General features: G+C 39.1%; 1 protein-coding gene across 2 annotated transcripts; it reads left to right on the plus strand.

Moving 5' to 3' along the window:
* The first annotated feature begins 798 nt into the window (after positions 1-798).
* Positions 799-16,684, plus strand: SAMD8 (sterile alpha motif domain containing 8). Of its 2 annotated transcripts, XM_057375874.1 has the most exons (7): positions 799-946; positions 2,149-2,301; positions 8,075-8,679; positions 10,421-10,516; positions 11,198-11,315; positions 12,130-12,280; positions 13,179-16,684. In XM_057375874.1, the coding sequence occupies exons 3-7, from the start codon at positions 8,105-8,107 to the stop codon at positions 13,481-13,483; spliced, it is 1,245 nt and encodes a 414-aa protein (XP_057231857.1). In that variant the 5' UTR covers positions 799-946; positions 2,149-2,301; positions 8,075-8,104; the 3' UTR covers positions 13,484-16,684. The 2 variants fall into 2 exon arrangements, with proteins under 2 accessions (XP_057231857.1, XP_057231858.1); XM_057375875.1 differs by lacking the exon at positions 2,149-2,301.
* Positions 16,685-18,147: the final 1,463 nt, after the last annotated feature.

The following is an 18,147-nucleotide window of genomic DNA, read 5'->3' on the forward strand; positions in this document are numbered from 1 at the left end:
GCATATTTGAATTAGATTGCTGATGACTCGACACCTTGACCTAGCTTTGAAGCAGTTTGAAATGCAAAATCTCCTTTTTTCACCATAGCAGCAGATAAGCTTTGCAATAGATTTTTTTTTTTTTTTCTTTTTTTCCTTTAGAACAAAGATCTCAAGGCCACTTTCTCTGGGAAGGCTGGTGTCATTAACTTCACGGAGCTACAGTGGCTCCTGCTTTTTGTTTCATCTGAAGCTACAACTTAGACTTATCTTGGACCTCATCGTAATTACATCATCAACAAATCAAATTCTGGACGTTCCTCAAACTGTTGCAAAGGGCTGGCTACTACCACAGACAGTTTATACCAAAAATAAATTTATTTCTGGAACAATTTGTTTGTAATTCGTCTCCTCCTATCCCCTCCGTTTGTATTACTTATAGGCTATGGAGCTCCCGAAGTTACGRTGCCTTGCTGAAGCTTTCCTAAGTCATGTGTGCTGTTCGTAACTGTGCTTTGGATCCMCGTGTATAAATGATTGAGTGCTGTCAGCCAAGTGCTGACAGCCAGTTGTTTGGGTTTTTTTTTTCCTACGGACACCAGAAAAGAATAATGGTGCCACTGAAATGTTTTATGTCTGCTTGATGCGAGGACTGACAGGGTGAGGGCTCCGCGTTCCCTCTGTTATTTTGTCTTGGCTTATACCTTGATATGAACTGCAGGCAGATGCGCTGATCCAGAGTCTGCCGCCCAGCTGGGAGCCCCTCCTGGCAGCACCGCGTCCCTCCGCCCGTCCCGCCCCTTCCGCCGCCGCCCGCCCGGCGCTGCGCGCCCGCTTCCGGACGGGGGATGGGGGGTGGCGGTGGCCGCSGCCGCCGCCGGGGAGAGGCGCAGGCAGAGGCGCAGGGAGGGCGCGGAGGAGCCGCAGCGCCCAGAGCCGGCTCGGCGGCACCGCCACTCGGCGGCAGGTGAGGCGGGCCGAGCTGCGGCCCTTCCCCGGGGCCCTGCCCTGGGGAGCCCGGCGCTGCCCCGGCTGAGGGGTGTGCGCCCCTGAGTGCGGGCGGGCCCGCGGCTCTCGGGGGGAAAGGGCTGCCCCGCTGCAGAGGCTGTGCGGGAGGAGAGCTGCCGGGGAAGGGGCGAGCMTCCCGCGTTTGTGTCCGCGCTAAAAATCCGCTCCGCCGTAATTACCGCGCCCGCCCGGGCCGGGCGCATCTGTGCCGAGTGAGAGCGCCCGGCCCGGGAGCACCGGCTGCGCGCTGGGGCCGGATCGCCGGCGCTCTGCGGGATGAAGGGTCAGCCCCGCTGCCCGGCTGGGTCGGTTTGGGGCCGAACTTTGCCAGCCTCGTTAGGAGAGGCTTGTGAAGGTGTTGGGCGGGCAGGGGCGGGTGCCCAGCGGGGCCGGGGCTGGCTCCGGGGATCGGGGCCTGTGGGCATTGTGCGGTTTGTTGCGGGACCCGCATGGGATCTGACTCCCGTGTCAGCCTTCACAAGAAACACATCGTTCCTGGAAATGATGCTTTGTTGTTAAGTCTTACAGTCAGATAACCAAACGGTTGTACCGGGTCAAAATAGATATTCACCGGTCTTACTGGTTTGGTTTTTTTTTCCTTTCTGTAAAAATGTATGTTTTCTGAGGACAAAGTGTTTTGAATAAAAATGCTGTTGAGTGCGTAGGATTTGCTTATTAACAAGGCAGCATGGTGCAGTGCTGTTACTAGTTTGCATGTGTGCTCTCCGAGTTTCAGGGTTAGATGGATGCGTCTGCCTGTGGGGAGCAGGATTTGTGAGTTTCAGGCCTGAGCATGGGGAAGTTGAAACTATTGGACCTGTTATCCACTCAGTCTCTTATATCTGTGTACCGATGCCTTAGGTGGCCTCAGACCATTCACTTATTCATTGCTGATAGTTATTAAAAAAAAGCCCGAACACTTCAAAAAGGTAGGTTTTTCCAGCTCTCTAAGTTAGTGGAAGAAGAAGCAAACGAGATGTYATTTAATGTTCATGTGTTTGTTGGTTTGTAAGAAGTTGCAGTGGTCTCGTGGTTTTGTATTTTAGGCTTCAGTTTCCAGAATTAATTTAATAAAAATTTTGTATGTGCAACACTGATTCTGTGTTGTAAGATGACTTGATGGAAGAKTCTGCTTGGCTAAGGTCTGCTCTGTCTCCACAGAGCTCCCTCGTGCATCTGGACACGGTGTCTGTGCCACCTCCACAGAGCAGCTGATCATGCTGTGCTCTGGAGTGGCAAGAGCTCAGAAGACATTTCCTGGCATTTAAATGCCCCTCCTGTTTGGTAGGGGGTGCCTCTTGCTGGATATCAGAGGTAAGGAAATGCCTATGTCTTGTTCTTCCTTTTRCTTTCTGCAGTGTAGAAGAAAGGTGGAACTAACCTGCAGGATTAGTGTGAAGTGATTTTTTTTTACCAAGTGAAAGGAATTTCTTTGGGAAGTTTTGGAAGTTTTTGTKGTGTAAGTGCTGCTTAGATGTGAAGGAAATGTTTTGTGGATTTGTAAAGGACAAGAATTATAAATTACCTTGTTTGCTGTTCTATGTGATATTCTTTTTGCTGGCTGGTTGGGGGTTTGTTTTGGTAGGATACTATTAAAAACACAGGTTGGCCTAGGAATTGTGATCTTTTGGGTTCTGTAGTATCACTTTTCTTTGTATAGCGCTTGCTTTTGCAACCACTGGTTGAGAACCACTAATCATATTACATTATGTATGTTTATTTGATAATAGCATACCTTTTAGAAGTCTTATTTCTTTCTTACTTTAATGCACCTAAAATGAGGAAGGCTACTAGATTTTGCTAGCCCAGAAAGATCAGATTGTAAATGATTGTTGAGAGTAGGATCCGACAGTTTCACTTCAGATACTGCTRTGGTATTCATTTGGATGGAGAGTTTGTTCATGTCTCCCCCTATTTCCATTGTAAGATGTGGGAAGAAAAGGGGAAAAAGAAACTTGAGTTGTGTTACTCCTAAGTTGTATAGGKATGAAGAGCAGGCAACATTCTGTTAMAAGAGRGRTATGCTRTTAYTTGAAACTGGAGGMAAAATACTTGACACCTGATATTTAGCRTGCGAAATATTCAAGAACTTGGACAAGTATTAAGGAAATACTGTGAATTGCATTCTAAGATAAGTGGAGTACTTCAYCAATTGTTTAAAAATCACTTGTGCRTGCCTTGAATTATGGCAATAGGATAACAATTTGTTTTGTTAGCTGGTTAGTAGATTAGGTGTTGAGCTGCTCTTAATGTTGACTTGAGTATGATGCAACCTGTTTGGTTTAATGAGGTTTGAGAGTCAGGGAGCAGTATGTGTTCTGTTCATATTGATAGAATATGTAACTGTACTTGGGTTTTTTTGTTCAGCTTTCAGGACTTTCTGTAGTAGCTGCTGTCAGTCTTTCATGGAGGTGTCTCAACAGAARGATTCTGCTAAGAATATAGAGCTAATACTTGATCCACAAGCTGCACTTAGTAAATAATTCTCAAAAAGTTCATCTTCCTTGATGACTTAAAACCTGAGACTAAAMTAGTGTTACTTTGACATTTCTTATCTTACCTTCACGCAAAGCACTAAGACCTTTGAGTACAATTGAGCTATTGCTGATCACCTCACTTATGCTACCAAAGWCACTAGTTAAAACTGRRTGCAAGTTTTACAGCAATATTTGTGCTGTTTGTAATTATTATATTCTTGSTTCAGGAAAAYASCCTTGTTTTTGTCTGATGGTGGCTYTGTGCTGTGTTTGGTCARTTTTATATATAGTATGGTAGCTRTTGTGTTTAAAARCTCTTGTGAAATCATGTATTGTTTTTGCAAGTTCTTTTGTCCTTCTGTTGACAAGRTACCGTACTATATGTGATGGCATTTAGAATGTAAGGATTAGGCCACTGCATGCTCTATGGCAGTGAAATCTTTGGTGCTATTTGCTTTAAATAAGCACTGAAGAATGTAGAGGTTCCGGGAAGAACAGGTGACAAGCTTCTCATGTAAGTCAGAGTCAGCAGAGTAGCCAAGACTTGTGCTGCATAACAAGGCAGTGCTGTGTGTTCTTTTTCCAGCGCTGCATTGCTAAGTTGGTGTGTGACAGTAGCGTTATTATTGCAGACTGGCTCAGCACACGTTTTTCTGTAGCCTTTTTGTGCTGGGGAACCAAGGCCACAAACATAGGCCTTGTCTACATGGGTGAAGTTGCAGCCTTTGCAGGGAACAACTTCTCCCCTGGGGTGTGGGATGTGCTCCTAAGCCAGCAGACCCAGCCAAGGGGGAGCTGAGTTGGAATGGTCTGTATTCAAACTGCAGCTTGAAACCTTCACAYAGAAATGTAGGTTAAATCACTTGAGATATGAYGGTTCTTCAGCATCCTTCCTAAAATTCCTCTYAAGGATGGTGGGAATTTAACCTAGGGGRAAAAATCAAGGGGTGTGTCAGCAAGGCTCTCCCAGGTACCTGAGGGCAGGTGGTAAAGCAGTAATGGTGCTAGTAGTGTTTTTGCATGTGTGTCTGGAAAAAACAAAGCCAGTCAGTATTCAGCTAACTGCTGCAGACGTCACGAGGTTCTTGTTTAACCCTTCAACTATGACTCTTCTCTAATCAAATTCTTTTCTATAATAAATTTTCAGCCTAATGTTACTGTGACATTAAGGCTACTTTTTCTTGGCTGGAGTAGTGATAAGCAGATTGAACTTTCCACATTTTTATCTCAATATATTGTCTCAAAGTCTGTAAGCTAGGAAAATGAGGTAATTAATGGTTGACTGGCAGCACTTCAGTAGACAGGAACATGATAGAGTCATGGACAGTCACATTGAGGGCGGTTAATTTTCTCTGTTTAAATATACACTAGGAAATTTTGGTAACAGCTAGAGTATACTCAGCCTCTCAGCGGCATCTCATTTCTTAAAATGCCCCAGCCAAATTGTAGGAATGTTCATGGCTCCTGAAGTAACATTTTTCTTTTTAAACAGTAAATACTTAGACATGTGCAGTTCATATGCAGTTGTGTTCATGTTAACTGAAATGCCGGTGAAAGAAAATGGGACACACAATACATACTGTTGCTGAGCTTCSTATGTGTTAAGTTGCAGTACCAGGAAACATAACCAACTACAGACATTGCTGATGTCTGGTGAAAAGTACAGTTTRCCCTCTGGACGCTTAACTCTATGCTTGCTTTGCATTACTCATGTGTGTTATTCATCATTTAATAATGTTTTCCATTATTTGGTTTCAGTGATAAAACCAGTAACGTGGAAGGCAAAGTAGTTGCCMGAGCTGTTTCCTTTCAGAAGACAGGTGCTGTTATACTTGGCCTCTTCTTGCATTGCAGTCTAGTGGCGTAGTAGGTAGCATTCTTCAGTTTCAGAAATGAACAGGAGCAGTTGCATGAAGGGATCTGTACTGTATTCCAGGTGTTAAGATTATTGGGGAAAAGTGCTTTTTACCCTTTAAACTATGAAAGTGTTGCTAATTGAGTAGTCTGAAAGGGAAGGCAGTTTCAGGGTTTAAAGAAGTAGCTCTCTCATTAAAAATTAACTGTTGCTGGTGAGATGAAATTAGCTACCTGCTTTGTATAATGCTTTACATTTGTGTTTTGTGGTCATTTCTTTGTCTTTTCCAGGTGGTTWAATGTCTTGTCATTGACAGCATTAAAAAACAGGAGCAGGTCCTATCAGTTGCATCATGAGGTTACTGTAGACTTTCTCCCAGGTTCAGCCAATAGTGACCTTTGATGGGCGTGCTCATTCAGTGCTGCAGGATTAGTTTTATTGCACGTTTGGTAAGGGTTGATTTTTATTCCRGCAATGCCAGATGAAGGAAGACTAGACTGCTGTTAGGCTACTGACTTGTGACCAATTAATAAAATTCTTACAGGTTAGGGACAGTTTCCTGCCTTTGTCCTCAGAAGTTGCTTTGGTTRGAAGACAATATCAGTAAGTTGAGCRTATTTGTGGTGGTGAGTTTACATTCACTGCTTTTAGAAAACTTGTGATGGTTACTATGTTATAAAACCCACTGTGATTAACAACTTTTTTTCAGTATTTCATCTGTGTTTCTGATAAACAAAACTGGAATTTCAGATAGGCAACTCAAGTTTGTTTATTTTTACTGATTGTTTTGGATTTAGTGTAAAAATAATGTTGATAACACACGGATGTTTTAGTTGTTGCTTAGTGGTGTTGACCCTAAGTCAAGGTGTTTTGGGTTTCCCTTGTTCTGCCRGTGAGGAGAGGCAGAAGAAGCTGGTGGAGAGCACAGCCAGGACAGCTGAGCTGAACTGGCCAAAGGGATATTCYATGCCATGGCATGTCCTRCATGGTGTATAAATGGAGGGGGAGGTTTGCCAGGAGGGGCCRACCATTGCTGGGAACTGGCTGGGTAGCAGTCAGCAGGTGGTGAGCAGTTGTAAAGTGCATCATTTGAATTTCTTGGGTATTGTTCCTCTTTCCTTTTTTTATTTCCACTATTATTATTACTATATTTTGCTTTATTACCATTACTGAAATGTTCATATCTCAACCCATTTGGTTTAGCTATTTAGTCTACCCCACCCATCCCACTGCAGGGGGAGGGTGCGCCAGGGGCAGTGTGGGTGGGAAATTGAATCTTCTCTGGTATAGTATAAAATAGTTTGTGGTTCTRTTAGATGAAAGTCAGAAGAAAAAGTTTCATCCAATAATTATATTAAGACCACAATAGGTACTGTACCTCCTTAAAAAAAGAAGTGAGAAGGAAAGAGGTTCTGTTTTTGGAAGAGCTGTGCCCCTGAAAAAGATGTAGAACTGTGCTGAATATTCATGATTGGTTTGAGTACCAGTTTACCATAGACAGAAGTTAAATAATAGATTAAATACACTGTTTCCTTGCTTTCATTCTGAAAGCCTTGAATGATGTATGTGGCACCAGTGTATTGTACTGCCTTGTATTTTCTGAGATTTGGTTGGCATGATTGAAGCATTCTAGTTAATTAGACCACTTTTTTGAGTRCAAAGGAGCTGTGAAATTGTAGCTGTTTCTTAGATGGTAGCTGTACATGAGCCACCAAATATAAATTATGCACAAATCCATTCTGTACTGCTGTGGGTCTTCAATATTGCATAAACTTTTTTTACTTTTACTTTGCTGGTAGTCTTTCAAAGTTCTTTCCTGTATTCCACATAATGTCCTGTGGTTAACTTTTTCCCTGATTGTTCTGATGACTTGTCACCACCATGTGACTAAAATGTTGCTGAGCTGTCTCTCTTCAAGCAATATTCTAGAGTCAGGAACACAATTGTTGAGAAATCTGTATGAAGAGAATACATATCTTCCGGTTTTTGTGTGTTACCACATTATCTACTAATTTAAAAAAATGCTTTGAAGCTTAAGCCAGTACTTAATTTCTAGTAATGTTATTTTTGAAAGCTGAATATTTACTGATTCACAATTCAGTAAGCATTTATCTTAATTACTGAGTGGTTGTTCCATCAACATACAGCTAAGATACTTCAGCTCAATACGTTGCAGTTATTTAGACTTAGGCTTACTTGGAAGGAGTGGAGGAATGTCATTCCATCAAAGCTTCAGTATRTATTTTAAAACAGTGGGATATATTGGACTGTATTGGAATGTATTATTTCAGTTTTAATTCAGTGTTGTGTGTTTGCTGGCAATACTTTCTTGTGTAGTTGATGAACTGCAAGCAGTGGAAAAGACTAATGATTAAGCTGGTATTTAAACAGAGTGGTATTTGATTTTCACTGCCTAATGTAATTAACGAGCCTGGATTTATTCATTTATTTATTTATTTATAAGAAAATTACAAAAGTATACTGGATGCATCTAAGAAATATTCTGCTCCTTGGATACATAAAATTTCAATTTAGGAGCCAGTGAGATAATACTAATTTAGTTTTGCTTGAATAAAAAAAAAATTAAAGCATTTTTATATTACTTACCTAAGAAATTAGGTCTGTTTTTTAGCTATCTCTTATGTAAAATGTGAATAATTGGGATAATTAAGCATCTCAAATTGCTCAAAAGACCCTGGCATTTCAGTAATCTGTGTTAAACATTCTGGTGTTGTCTCTCTTGGCTATGCAACAGGTCAGTGTGACTGGTGGATAGAGAGGGAGGATGGCAGGCAATAACCAGCTTTGCATTCGACGTTGGACTACCAAGAATGTGGCCAAGTGGCTGAAGGAAGAAGGCTTCTGTGAATATGTGGATGTTTTGTGCAATAGACACAGGCTAGATGGAATTACACTGCTGACACTTACTGAGTATGATTTACGATCCCCTCCTCTGGAAATCAAAATCCTGGGGGATATCAAGAGGCTGATGCTGTCCATACGCAAACTGCAGAAGCAGCATATTGACGTCCTGGAAGAGCTGGGTTACACCAGTGACGGTCACGCCGGCATTGTGTGCCCAATTGGTTCGCTACAGGGTGCAGATTGGTTTTGTAATGGTGAAGTACCTCGGGACTATGATGGACTAATGACTGACTTGAATGGTGATCAGTATCAGTACACAAATGGAAAAAACAAACATGCCACACGAAGGCTGGACCCAGAGTACTGGAAGACAGTTTTGAGTTGTGTGTATGTCTTCATAGTGTTTGGCTTCACATCATTTGTTATGGTGATAGTCCACGAACGAGTACCTGACATGCAAACATATCCACCTCTGCCAGACATATTTCTAGATAGGTAAGAAATTTTCTTTCTAAACRAAATATTAATGTGATGGTTAAAATATAGGCTGTCTTTCCTTTGTTTTCCAAGTTTTAGATGCCCTTAAAGAAAGTTTCATGTGCCGTAGAAGATGCCTSTGCAAAATAGTAATAAGAGTCTAGTAAATCCTTCTGCTAAGATTGAAATGCAGATCAGTTAGATGCAGAGATTTAGTTTTAGGGGAAAATAAATTGAGCTGTTGTTCTACCCAGTTTATATTTAATTTACATATTAAACTCACTGCAACACAGTAATTAGTTCATCCATCCTCGCACGAGTCAAAAACACGGTGGTCAGCTGGCATTGATATGCAGCCAAATGCATTTTTGAAATACAGTTCCTGCTATGAAGCTTAGCATACCTTGATACAGAAAAACTTTGAATGAAAGAATATTTTGGGTTCTGATTGAGCAAGAAAATTGAAAGGGAACAGCACTGGTACTGTATCTTTGTTGTCTTCCCACTGTCAGCTTGCTGAAGATGGTCTAGAGAAACGCTGAAGTAGAATGAAAAGACTATCTCTTTTAACAGGATACTAAGCCACTGTTGTGACTTACACAGTACCTGCTTATTTTTTAAAAGAAAATATTTCACTTCAGGCAAAGAAGACACAACGGTAAAGGTCAAATTCTAATCATTGACTACAGGTTTAATAGAGGATAAAAGTTCCCTTTGAGAAMGTGTGCTTGCACCATGGAGAACTTAACAGCCTAGAGAGTTTTAAAAGATGAGCTAAACTGTTAAAATGTTCAGTCTTTGTGACCTGTTCCTGCCGTTCATTTCCATTTTCATTAATGGCTTTCAGAAAGTCAGTAGGATTCTAACCTTTTGGGTACAGAATTCCCCATAAAATTATGTATAACTGAGCAAGGGCAGACCACATCCAGCAGAACAGAAGAGGGGAGAGAGAACAGGAGCTATAGCATTACTGTATTTYGTTCCCAGGGTGCTAACATGGTGTTCATGGGCAGGAGAATGGGGGAGCAGCAGCTCACAAACAATGAGAGGGGATTAMTACAAAGCTCATGTTTGAGTAGCCCTTTGCTATCCCTTTGTATCAAAGGGAGCACAAAACTACAATGAGCAGCCTCTCTTGAAATCTGGTGATCTGTATTTTGATGATTGAATGAGTGGAACTTGTCACTGGTGCCTTATGTGTGCAAGGTCTTAATTTTTTTGACAGGGAAGGCTGAAAAGTTTGCATCCAGTGATTATCCCTGAAATTTTGAAAACAATTTTAATTTCCCTGATACTTTCCTGTGCAGTTCTGCTTTATAACAAATGTTTAAAAATTTTTGGCTTTGCAGCGTTTAATTAGTTGTGTTAACATGGCACTCTTACAGGCATAAGCAGTGTAATTGACATTATGCAAGTTTTCATCAGAATTGAAAAGGTTGTTGTGAAACAATTGTAGAGGAACACATCCTGTTAGTAAGTCCTGTAAATTAAGAGAGCATACTAGAGATTTTCTCTGACTGAGTGAATTCTGTGTAAACATCTGCTGCAAACACATTATTAGGAAGGCGATAATGTAATTGRATATATTTCAAATTGTGTTTCAGTCTAACAAAAGAATTTTTGGCTGTAGTTTATACTKTTGTCAAATGAAAGCAAATTAGTTTTGAGGTTAGAGCTTTATATGCTCTTATTTTCAATACTGACACTAGGAAAAGATTACGCCTTTGTACTAACTTTTTTGCTTTGTCCTTTTTTTTAGCGTCCCTAGAATACCATGGGCTTTTGCTATGACTGAAGTATGTGGTGTAATTCTTTGCTACATTTGGCTCTTGGTTCTTCTGCTTCACAAACACAGGTAAAGTTTATATAATCCAGATAGCTGGTACTTTGCAGAGAAAAGACCATAACAAGAATTTATGAAGATTGTTAAAAAATTTCCATTAAGAATTTTGTCAACTTCTAGTATGTCCCTGTTAAAATGGATTAGGAAGGATTTGATCAAGAATGATGACGTGGATCTTTCAAAGGAGTAATCTGAATTTACTTTTCTACCATATTTATGAATAATTTCCTTCAGATCCTAGGTATTTCGGGGAGTTGTCAGCATATATTCCCATACTGTAACATTTTGTATATAAGAAAGTGCTATGAGAATGAATTTCCACAGCATGTCTGAGCCAGCCTGSCAGTTTGCTTTCACTGTGGGATAGAAAATGCTTTTGTGTGTGCGTGCGTATTTTAAGTTAAATTTTTACTGRTTCATTGATTTTTATCCATTTGCCAGCAGAAGGTATGAGTGCCAGAGCTAATGAAAGTGTGGCTTCAGAGGTGGAGCTGTACCTTTGGTGACAGTCAGCTTGCTACAGTGTCTCATCCTGTCATGTGGAACCTTGGCTTTACAGCACTGCTTAATTAAATTGAAAATTGTTGTGAAACTTGCAGTAGTGATGATGGGACTTAATGGGATTARGTTGGGGTGARGTGAAATGTTTTTATCACAAGGTTYCTGATTTYASTTGCTGTGTAYTTTTCCCAGATCTATACTTCTGCGCAGGCTGTGCAGCCTCATGGGGACAGTGTTTCTATTACGTTGCATCACMATGTTTGTTACCTCACTCTCCGTGCCAGGCCAGCACTTGCAGTGTACTGGAAAGGTAAAAACTTCAAATGCTTTAAACTATTTTTCCTGTTTCTTTTTTTTAACAAAATACTAAAGATGTGATTATAAGATTGTTGCGACCATAGTGTTGGATGTGTGTTTTTTCATGTTTCTCTCCCATTTCCTTGCCCTTGCATTAATTACCATATGTAGGCAAAAATCACTAGGGGTCTTAGAAGCACTTGCCACTTTGGAGAGTATACAGTTATTTGAGGAAAGGTGTTMAGAATATTTCACACTATAAACCAGAGAGAATAAATCCAAGAGGCGTGTGCATTTAAGCTGAAGTCAATTATATATAACTGACTTCATGAAGAAGAAGAAGCRATTACGTCCCTTTCAGTTTTTCTAGTTGGTTGTATGGTTTTGAAAAAAATCCAGCAAACTATTATTGTTTCACCCCTTCTCATAAGGGATATTCCTTAGAACATGGGATTTTGATTTCATCCTAACTTTTAGTTAGGAKGGGTTTGTGCTGAACAAATGGAAAGCTTGACAATGATGCATTGGGAGGCTGAATATATTCAAAAAAAGGTGGCAGGCTCTGCAGGTAAATCACTTGGAACAAAATACTTGCTCTAAATTCCAGTATTCACCAGAGGTATGATGAATACAATTAGTAATTGTAGCTACTAATGTGACTCACTGCCACAGTGAAATCCGAWGATGTGCTAACCTGCATTTTGGTAAAAGACTCAACATGCTAAATGCTATTAAACAAACAGTGCAATACAGCTAACTTTAAGGACATGGTGTTTGGGCAATGGGGTTGGAACTTTACTTAAAGTTTAATGTCACTGTTTTTTTAGTTGTATGGCAATGTTTGGGCAAAACTCCAGCGGGCATTTGCAATATGGAGTGGCTTTGGAATGACTCTGACTGGAGTACATACRTGTGGAGATTACATGTTCAGTGGTCACACTGTCGTCCTGACCATGCTCAACTTCTTTGTCACAGAATGTAAGTACAAAGTGTCAACACTCAAATGTCCTTAAGAATATGTACAGTTAGAAGTGTGAGAGTGCAAACACTTGAATGTCCTTAAGTATTAAGAATATCTGCTCCTTGACCTCCTAAAAAAGTTCAAAGTGTAACATTTAAGCAAACAAATACAAATTCAGATTGCTGTGCTCTTTCTCAAGTTTGTGACAGTCAAGTCACAGCCAGGAAAAGAACACGACCACCTCCATGAATGGGGGGATCAACAGGGCACTTCTGAACGAACATGTGAGAAATTAAAAAGGCTTTCTGGCTTGCTGCTGGGAGAATAGTTGGGAAGATATTTAGGATTGTCTGTTAATATTCACTTCCCTAGGTATCTGCCACAGACTCCTGTCAGCCACAGTACCCGACAAGGTGTCCATACGTTTGGTATAATCCATAAAGCCAAACACCAAACCTCATAATGAATGAGAATATATGAAACAATAGTGCTCTTCTGTAAACACCAATAGTGATTTGATACATATCATAGCAAGCACAGACAATTACTTTGCACTCAGCTATGATGGATTGACTGCAAAAACAGTAATGCAGGTTCTTGTCCTTATGCATAGAGAAGGCACGATTTTCATTAAAAGGAAGTTGGTTGAACAAAGAACTCTGCTTTGCAGGGTGCCAAACAATTTAAGGATGCTCTCTTAATCCCAAAATGTATTTGTAAATGAAGTCATGAAGTGACAGACATGTATAACTTGTGTGATTGTTTTTGTTGGATTTATTTGACCTCTATACAATGTTAGTGAATGAAGAGAGTAACTTAATCTCATTTTTGGATGAGAAGTTTGTATAAAAACTTGGGATGTCTAGGCCTGATTTTTGAGACATTCGAGGTTAATCACTTCCTGTTTCCTCCTAGATACGCCAAGGAGCTGGAACTTCTTGCACACCTTGTCCTGGGTCCTGAATCTCTTCGGAATCTTCTTCATTTTGGCTGCACATGAACATTATTCTATAGATGTCTTCATTGCCTTTTACATCACTACAAGACTCTTTTTGTATTACCATACATTGGCTAATACTAGAGCATATCAACACAGTAGGAGAGCAAGGATATGGTTTCCAATGTTTTCGTTCTTTGAATGCAATGTTAATGGTACTGTTCCCAATGAGTACTGCTGGCCTTTTTCAAAACCTACTATACTAAAAAGATTAATAGGTTGAAGATTGTGTGGGTCAGTTSAGATTTTTATGAAGCATTATGACTAAGATCCTACAAGGCGAGCTACAAGGGAGAGGTCAAGTAACATTTTTCACTCTGTGATCTCCTCCCTTGCCTTGTTTCTTAGATTCTTAGCCATAAAATGGGGCTACAGGGATRTGTTTTGTTTTCTCTTTGTGAAAATAGAAAACAATGCAGGGATGGGTAAAGGCTATTCAGTGAAGCACGARTATAAACCAGAATACTGTTACCCTTGGTAAGGTTCTGTGTGAATGTTTATGGAATGCTAATCTCAAATATGTGCTTGTTTTGAATATAATACACCCTTTACAGGTCCAGATTATCTCTGTTACCCAAGTACCAGCCTTTACAAATACTGACAAAAAAATCGAACTTTATGAAGCCTTTATTTTAAAACAGTCATAAATGTAATTTTCAAAACAAACTGTCTATACTTAAAGATTGAGGAAGTCTGTGTTATAATGAAGAAAGCAGTATAGTTCCTTGCTGAGAGGGTCTCTTAACTGTTAAATTACAAGTCTTGACAGTATAAATGGTCTGCATACAGGTTGCCAAAAACAAAAGTCTGCCTTGTGGCTGTGCAGTGATGATATTTTTTTAATGAGAACTTCTTTAGAATAGTCTTTCAGTTGTCTTTATGGTTGTTCTAGCACTTGGAAGTTTTCCCTTTTGTGTTTAAATGAGTTAAAGTGGAACATCCACTGAAAGTAAACTTAGCTTTAGTGAATTTAAAGCCACAAAATAACTTTAGTGTGGTCTTAATTGCTTTATACCCAAACCCATGCATGCTTTTCAAGAGCAGTTCTTTAACATTGGAAAAACAGAACAGTTGTCTTCTTGTATCTTACTGTCCTGTAAATGGATGGGGAAAATGCATGTAGTAACTCTTCCAGGAATAGTAACAATAGTGAGTATTGGAAATAGTGCTCATGTTGATGTATGTTTTAGCACTCTGGTGTCAACAATATGATGAATATCTCTGGATATATATATGCACAGTATATTTGTTTATATATATATGTTTTTCTAGCAAGTATGAAAAGAGACTAGTTCTTAAATTAAGTCATTTACTACACTGAAAGACAGAAGTACCATARACAGTTGAGTTTTGCTTGTTGAAAAAACCAAGCCACCACCCACAACAAAATCCCCGAAGACCTCAGACCAACACTCCAAGTCCATAATGCATAAGCAAGGGTCACACAAGGGTTGGTGATCTCTTRGGTGGTGGATTGTAAGGGGACATACTAATGTTGTCTGTGGAAACTTGAAATTAGAATTGTTCTAAATGAAAACTGATAGGTACAAGGTACAAATCATAAAAATGGTGTAGACCTTTTAATTTGGTTATTGCAATTTCAGAACAGGTAAGAGATGCAAAAGGTAGTGTAAGTCAGCTTTAGAAAGTTACACAAAGCATTTCCAACTTGGTACAAGCTGACTAAATGGGCACAATGTACTTGTGTGTGCATAGAAATGAATCCATTTGGAATTGGCAAGGTTTTGTATTTGGAGTCTTGTAACCTGCTGTGGGCTACTCCTTGCTATTTGTTCMTTTTATAAACCTTGATTGTACTAACTTAACTACCTTACACTCTTCGTAATATATTACTTTTATAACTTAATTTAGCTCCTGTTCCACAGAGGAATTATGAATCTTGGACTMTCTCTGCCAACTGTATCGAGCATATGTACATTGTACTATTCCAGAGATTTTTATATTTGTAACATTCCAATTTTTTARCAAAATTGCAGGTTTATTACTATATTGTTCAATCTACTGCAGTCTGATGGCTCTTGCCATCCAAATTGGGGGAGTATACTTACACTTAAAAAAAAAAGGAGAAAATATTCTGAAAGATTTAAGGACTTGCCATTTGCTGCTCTTAACTTTCTGATTTCAGAAAGGCAATTTGAACATTCCTCTTGAGACTTTATAATGAAAGAGCTCTATTTATTAATTTATATTTGCCTTTGCAATGCACACAATTATGAATGCTATTTTTCTAAACTCTAGGAAACCTCTGTTCTCAGGATGTGCAGGATTGTAATCTGATTTACATGGAGAGGTATGCAATTAAACTTGCAAAGCTGTTGATTCTGACAATAACCATTTGAGTGGTAACTGGCATAACTGCATCTAAACTGAAATAGAATTTTACAACTTAGACATGCAGGAGAATTTTCAAGTACAGCCCAGTGTAACAATGTTTACATAAAGTAAAGCTATCATTTCAATTTTTTTTAAATGAAGTTCATATACTTTGAAATGTAAGAATTCTCTCTTTGTTCTAATTTAATTTTTCAAATTCTGTTAAGTAAATTGTGTTCTAAATCAGCCTTATCTATCACTATTTCTTAAAAGAAGCTTGTTCTTTTGTGCCGTTTCCCTTGATGTTAAATATCTGAGTCCTAGATAAGTAATATAAAAAGCCTGGTATTGTTAGCATTGGAGTGGGTTAAAACATTGTCAGGATAATTGTCCTTTGCTATTTTGGAAGTTCATTTTGTCTGTCTGTAAACGTGCAAGAGGAAAGCTTGACATTGATAGAAGACAGAAAATTCTGATCTCGCGTGCAAAAGCACAGGTCGGACTGTAAAGTTGGGAATGTGATYTTTATTGTTCATTAAATGGAAACAAATTGCAGGTAACTGATAGGCTTAACATTTTGTACCTCCTGAAAGAGTCAGTGTTTTAAAAGCATTTTGCTGCTTCTGTTGCTGACAAGCACTTTCAAGTAAAGGCAGCAGAGCACCATTGGGCCTTGGAYTTAATGCTAAGTATGTTCAGGGGTGTCTTCCTTTGTGTTCACACACCAGTCTTTTTGCTCTCCTTTAACATGTTGCACCTCTTTTGTGCTAAGTTGTCTTCTGTGGTCTCTGTGAGTGCCCACATAATCTGAATTCAGAGTARTGAATGAATTACCGTGTAATGCCAGTAAGTACAAGTGTCCTAACAACATTAATACTACGAAGTGCACAAATTAATCAAGTAGCAAAGTCTGAAATTAATAACTGTATATACAAAAGAAGGGAAGGGTCACATTTTTTTGCTAGCTTAGCAAATTTAGTAATATTTGAGGCTTGGCAATAGGGTTGAGCTCTTCCTTATTAGTTTGGGGATCTGTATGCACATACCTGCAAGTGATAGCTCTTCCCCCACCCTTTTTCTTTGTATTTTTTTTTTTGTACCTAAAGACAATTTCTTATAATAACTTTCCTAAATTTTTGCTTTTAGTTTTTCATTTCTGAGAGATCCTTTAAATGGGTTATGACATTACGCTTGCACAGGATTAGACCTTCGCAGATGGTGTTTTTAAATAAATTCTGATTACACTGACAAAAACTTATAAAAGGATCTTTGAGCAAGATTCTTTCAGCTGATCTTCAACAATGCTATAGAAAGCCTCCATATATGCAAATTATCTTCATGTCCTGTGGCAGACATGATAACACTTACATGAAGTATTGATACAGAAATGTAGATAGGCCTGAAGTGCTTAAATAGCAAGAATTGGATCCCATCAGTGCACTGCCTGACTTGTATGCTTAACTTCAAGCAAATTACTAAACACTGCTGACTTCAGTGAGTGTTATCATTTTAGTTTAAATATTTTCTTGGATAAGGCCCAGTGCCTACTGTTTGTGATATACTGCTACAGTAATGGGAATAGGTAATATCTCTTTCTCTTTGCTTTTCTCTGATGTCTCCCCCCTTACCTACCRCACAAGAAAACATTCCAGTAGAATTTCAAATTACTACTTAACTGGGTTCTGAGAGAAGAAATCTGTAAAACAAAAAGATACAAATACAACCTTGGTAGTTACCTGCTTTAAGAAGCAAGGGACAATTAAATAATTTGGAAAGAAAAGTTATTTTTTGATGCAAGCATGTTAAATAAAGTAATTTGGAATTACAGAAACCTTCAAGAAGGATAAAAGCACAGGTTMCTATAATCTTTTCTGTACAGCTGTGTCTCATGTAGTGCCAAAAAGAGASTTTAAGAGGAAAGAGTTGAACTCAGACATCAGTACAAGTCTTTCACTGCAATTTTCTGACGTATGAAAGCCCACTTGACTTTCAAGCATCAGTCATGGGAAAAAACCCCACGCAGTAGGTTTTATGGACCTGGAGTGTAACAAAGATAACTTAGAACAACTATGATAGTTTTTAATCCTGTCCTTACAGTTTCTAGTGAAGAGTTAGGGAGAATTTGCAGTCATCTACAGACAATACTGATTTTTTGTAAAATAGCCTAGGGTACCTTCTTAGAAATCTGACCTGTAACTACAAAAACCACCCTGCCAAGATGGAAGTATATTTGACTAGCATATATATTTGACTAGTCCTAGCATTGAGACAGCTTACCCTCTGAATTATTTTGTGTGTATATTTYGACAATAAGGGTTAATTGATAGACCAGTGATTTATAAATCTATTTCTGATCTATCTTTKACCTTGTCACTATTCTAATTAAAACATTATTTCTGGGGAGAAAAGAAAAAAMGCCTTTTGGAGTGAACCTACTGATGCCTTGTTCATTGAATGAAGAAAAATACAAAACTTCAAACACTATGGTATTGTGAACACTGAACCTTCCATACAGCAGTATCCTGCATACTTACTAGTTGTGTCCTAACAAAT

The sequence above is a fragment of the Malurus melanocephalus genome, unplaced genomic scaffold, assembly GCF_030028575.1.
Source record: "Malurus melanocephalus ecotype Western Australia unplaced genomic scaffold, MMel_1.1 scaffold_261, whole genome shotgun sequence".
Classification (NCBI taxonomy): domain Eukaryota; kingdom Metazoa; phylum Chordata; class Aves; order Passeriformes; family Maluridae; genus Malurus; species Malurus melanocephalus.